The sequence below is a fragment of the Rhinopithecus roxellana genome, chromosome 20 (assembly GCF_007565055.1).
Source record: "Rhinopithecus roxellana isolate Shanxi Qingling chromosome 20, ASM756505v1, whole genome shotgun sequence".
Lineage (NCBI taxonomy): Eukaryota > Metazoa > Chordata > Mammalia > Primates > Cercopithecidae > Rhinopithecus > Rhinopithecus roxellana.
This window is the reverse complement of record NC_044568.1, coordinates 55853780-55856299: the sequence shown is the minus strand read 5'-3', so window position 1 is coordinate 55856299 and position 2520 is coordinate 55853780. Positions and strand designations below refer to the sequence as shown.

Here is a 2520-nt window from a genome sequence, read left to right as displayed (position 1 = left end):
TAGGAAATTCAGTTCTGTAGCCTACCTTCTAGGCAGGTCTCACGCGAGTGTCTGGGATACCTTATGAATTTAGGTCTCATAAACTGTAACATTATTCCTCCAAGGGGATGTAATTTTTCTGTGACTTATATGCCATGGTTGGCTTTTTAGTTCTTCCTTCTTCCGAATTACCTTGCAGTTGTTGTTACTTAGAAAGTCCAGAGATGGGTGTTCAGTTGTGTGATAAATGTCATCTTAATATAAACTATATGGCCAAAGAGAATGTCTATAAGGTCATGGCTTTCATGACATTTTTAGTATTAGGGCTGGAAATGTTCTTCAATATCTCAAATTCTTTTTTTTTTTTTTTTTTTGTTAGAACAACTCAGCAAAATAAAATTCCTGTTTATTGTTGGACAACATTGTTTCACACATACATCAAACAGGCCAAAAAAAATAAACAGCAACTTCATAGACAAAAAAGGAAAAAAAAGAAACCTTTTATCTTTGGCCTTTTTAACCATCTCATACAAACCAACTACTTATAGTACAGCTAAGTACATACACAAAAAAGTTACTGGAATGCTCGGAATAAGATTGTTTTTCTGTTGTCGTTTTTGCTTTTTTTACAAGGTTTTTTTTCTCCTTTGAGATTATAATGAACATGGTCACACCACAAGTAAAGTCAGAAGTAGGACAGAGAACGCTCCGAAGGCTGGTTTGGTCATCCGAGATCATTAAAAATGGCTGACCCTAACAATATGTACAAAAATATAAAATGTAAATAAAAAATACAAACAAATTTCCTTTTTAAAGTACTTTTAAGAAAAAAAGCAGGGCCTTGGAAGTTTTGGTTCTTTTTTCCTCCCCTGTTGCAAATTCTCATGGTTTGGGTTGGGTGGTGGAGAGCGCGTGTCATCTGCGGGTGGCACTGCCCACGGTGGGCGGGCGGGCGGGCCTCTCTACTCGAAGGTGACCACGTTTAGATTCTGAGACGGGAAGTGGAGGGTGAATAGGTCACGGCGGCCTTTTTTTTTTAGTTTAACTTTTCCTTTTTTGCTGTCTAGTCATCCTCGTCGGTCTTCTGCTTCTTGGTATCAACATCGTCATCCTCATCATCTTCAGCTGCCCGCTTGCCCGTAGCTGACTCAGCTTCCTCATCTTCATCTCCATCCTCTTCCTCACCATCACCTTCTTCCTCCTCTTCCTCTTCCTCCCCACCTTCTTCCTCTTCTTCGTCTACCTCATCGTCAGCCTCTTGCTCCCCGTTTTCCTCATTAGCATTCCCGTTAGCAGGGGCGTCTCTTCCATTTTCTGCCTCTTCCACAACTTCCTTCTTCTCCTTTAAGTCCTTGGTGGTGATTTCGGAGCTGGTGTCTACGGCTGCGTCTGACATGGTGGGGCACGCCGGTGATCCGATGCTGGGGATTTAAAAAGAAAGCGAGAGTTCAGGGACTCTGGCGATAAAGCTGCAGGAGTCCGCGGCGGCGGAGGAGGCGCGCGGCGGAGGCGGCTGCGGCGAGCAAGGAGGCGGACGAGGAACAATGCAAAGATGGCTTTTCAGAGCAGCCAGTGGGGGCTCAAATTCTTAATTCATTAGAAAACTGTAACTGGCCCCCCACCCCCCACCAATTTAAGCAGCTAGTGCCAATTCCAGAACTAGAGAGGTGGTATTGCACCACGATTAAGCGCTCTGGCTCTGAAGTCATGTGGTTGGGTTTGAAGCTTGCCCCTACCACTTACTAACTGTGTAAGCCTGCGCAAGTGACTCTGTGCACCAGTTTTGTGCTTCAGTCTGAAAATGGGATAATCATAGTACCTGGTTTACAGAGTTATCAGGAGAATTAAAGAAACAAGTCCGGGTTAGACACGTAGCACAGTGCCTGGTACACAGTGAGTGCTCAATAAATGCTATCAGAATTTGAATTCTGTTTCCTGCCTCTCAGTTGATTGCTTTATTGTTACACCACATTGTATTTCCCGACATCCCTTAAACAGAGTAAAATATTTCAATAGTATTATTTCTCATGAGAATTGAGTGAATATTTTAGAACAGTGCGCACAGTTAGTATCATTGTAGCCATTTTTTCTATGTGGGAGATGGTGATGTGATAAATGAAAATTTAGAATGAAATGAAAAATGAAACAATGTATATCTGAATATATTCAGGTAATATGTTATACAATACATTACTTTTTAATACAGCCATGTTCCCTAATTTGCATAACAATTGACCACTTTAGTAGCTCATTAGATAAATTGAGCCCAATTAACCAATTTAAACTTATTACAAATGCACGTCTGTAATGTGAAACTGTTACTGGAAACTCACTGGAACTCAAATTTCCAGTAAAAGGAACCCTTGATTTTTCAATAAAAGAGGAAATATCTATTGTGGGTCCATGTAGATGATATGGATTTAGCAGTGATTTGTGCTTCAATTATAATCACTTACTGCCTTTTAAAGAGAGATTCATGTCTTTCCAGCTCTCTGTGAAGATATATTGCTATAACAACAATGGCTAATCTTAGATATATGA

General features: G+C 40.8%; 1 protein-coding gene across 1 annotated transcript; it reads right to left on the bottom strand.

Annotated features, from left to right (window-relative positions):
* Positions 1–334: 334 nt before the first annotated feature.
* LOC115895258 (prothymosin alpha-like) lies at positions 335–1554 on the bottom strand. Its single transcript, XM_030925304.1, has one exon. It carries the CDS (start codon positions 1373–1375, stop codon positions 1043–1045), a length of 333 nt encoding a protein of 110 aa, XP_030781164.1. The 5' UTR covers positions 1376–1554; the 3' UTR covers positions 335–1042.
* Positions 1555–2520: the final 966 nt, after the last annotated feature.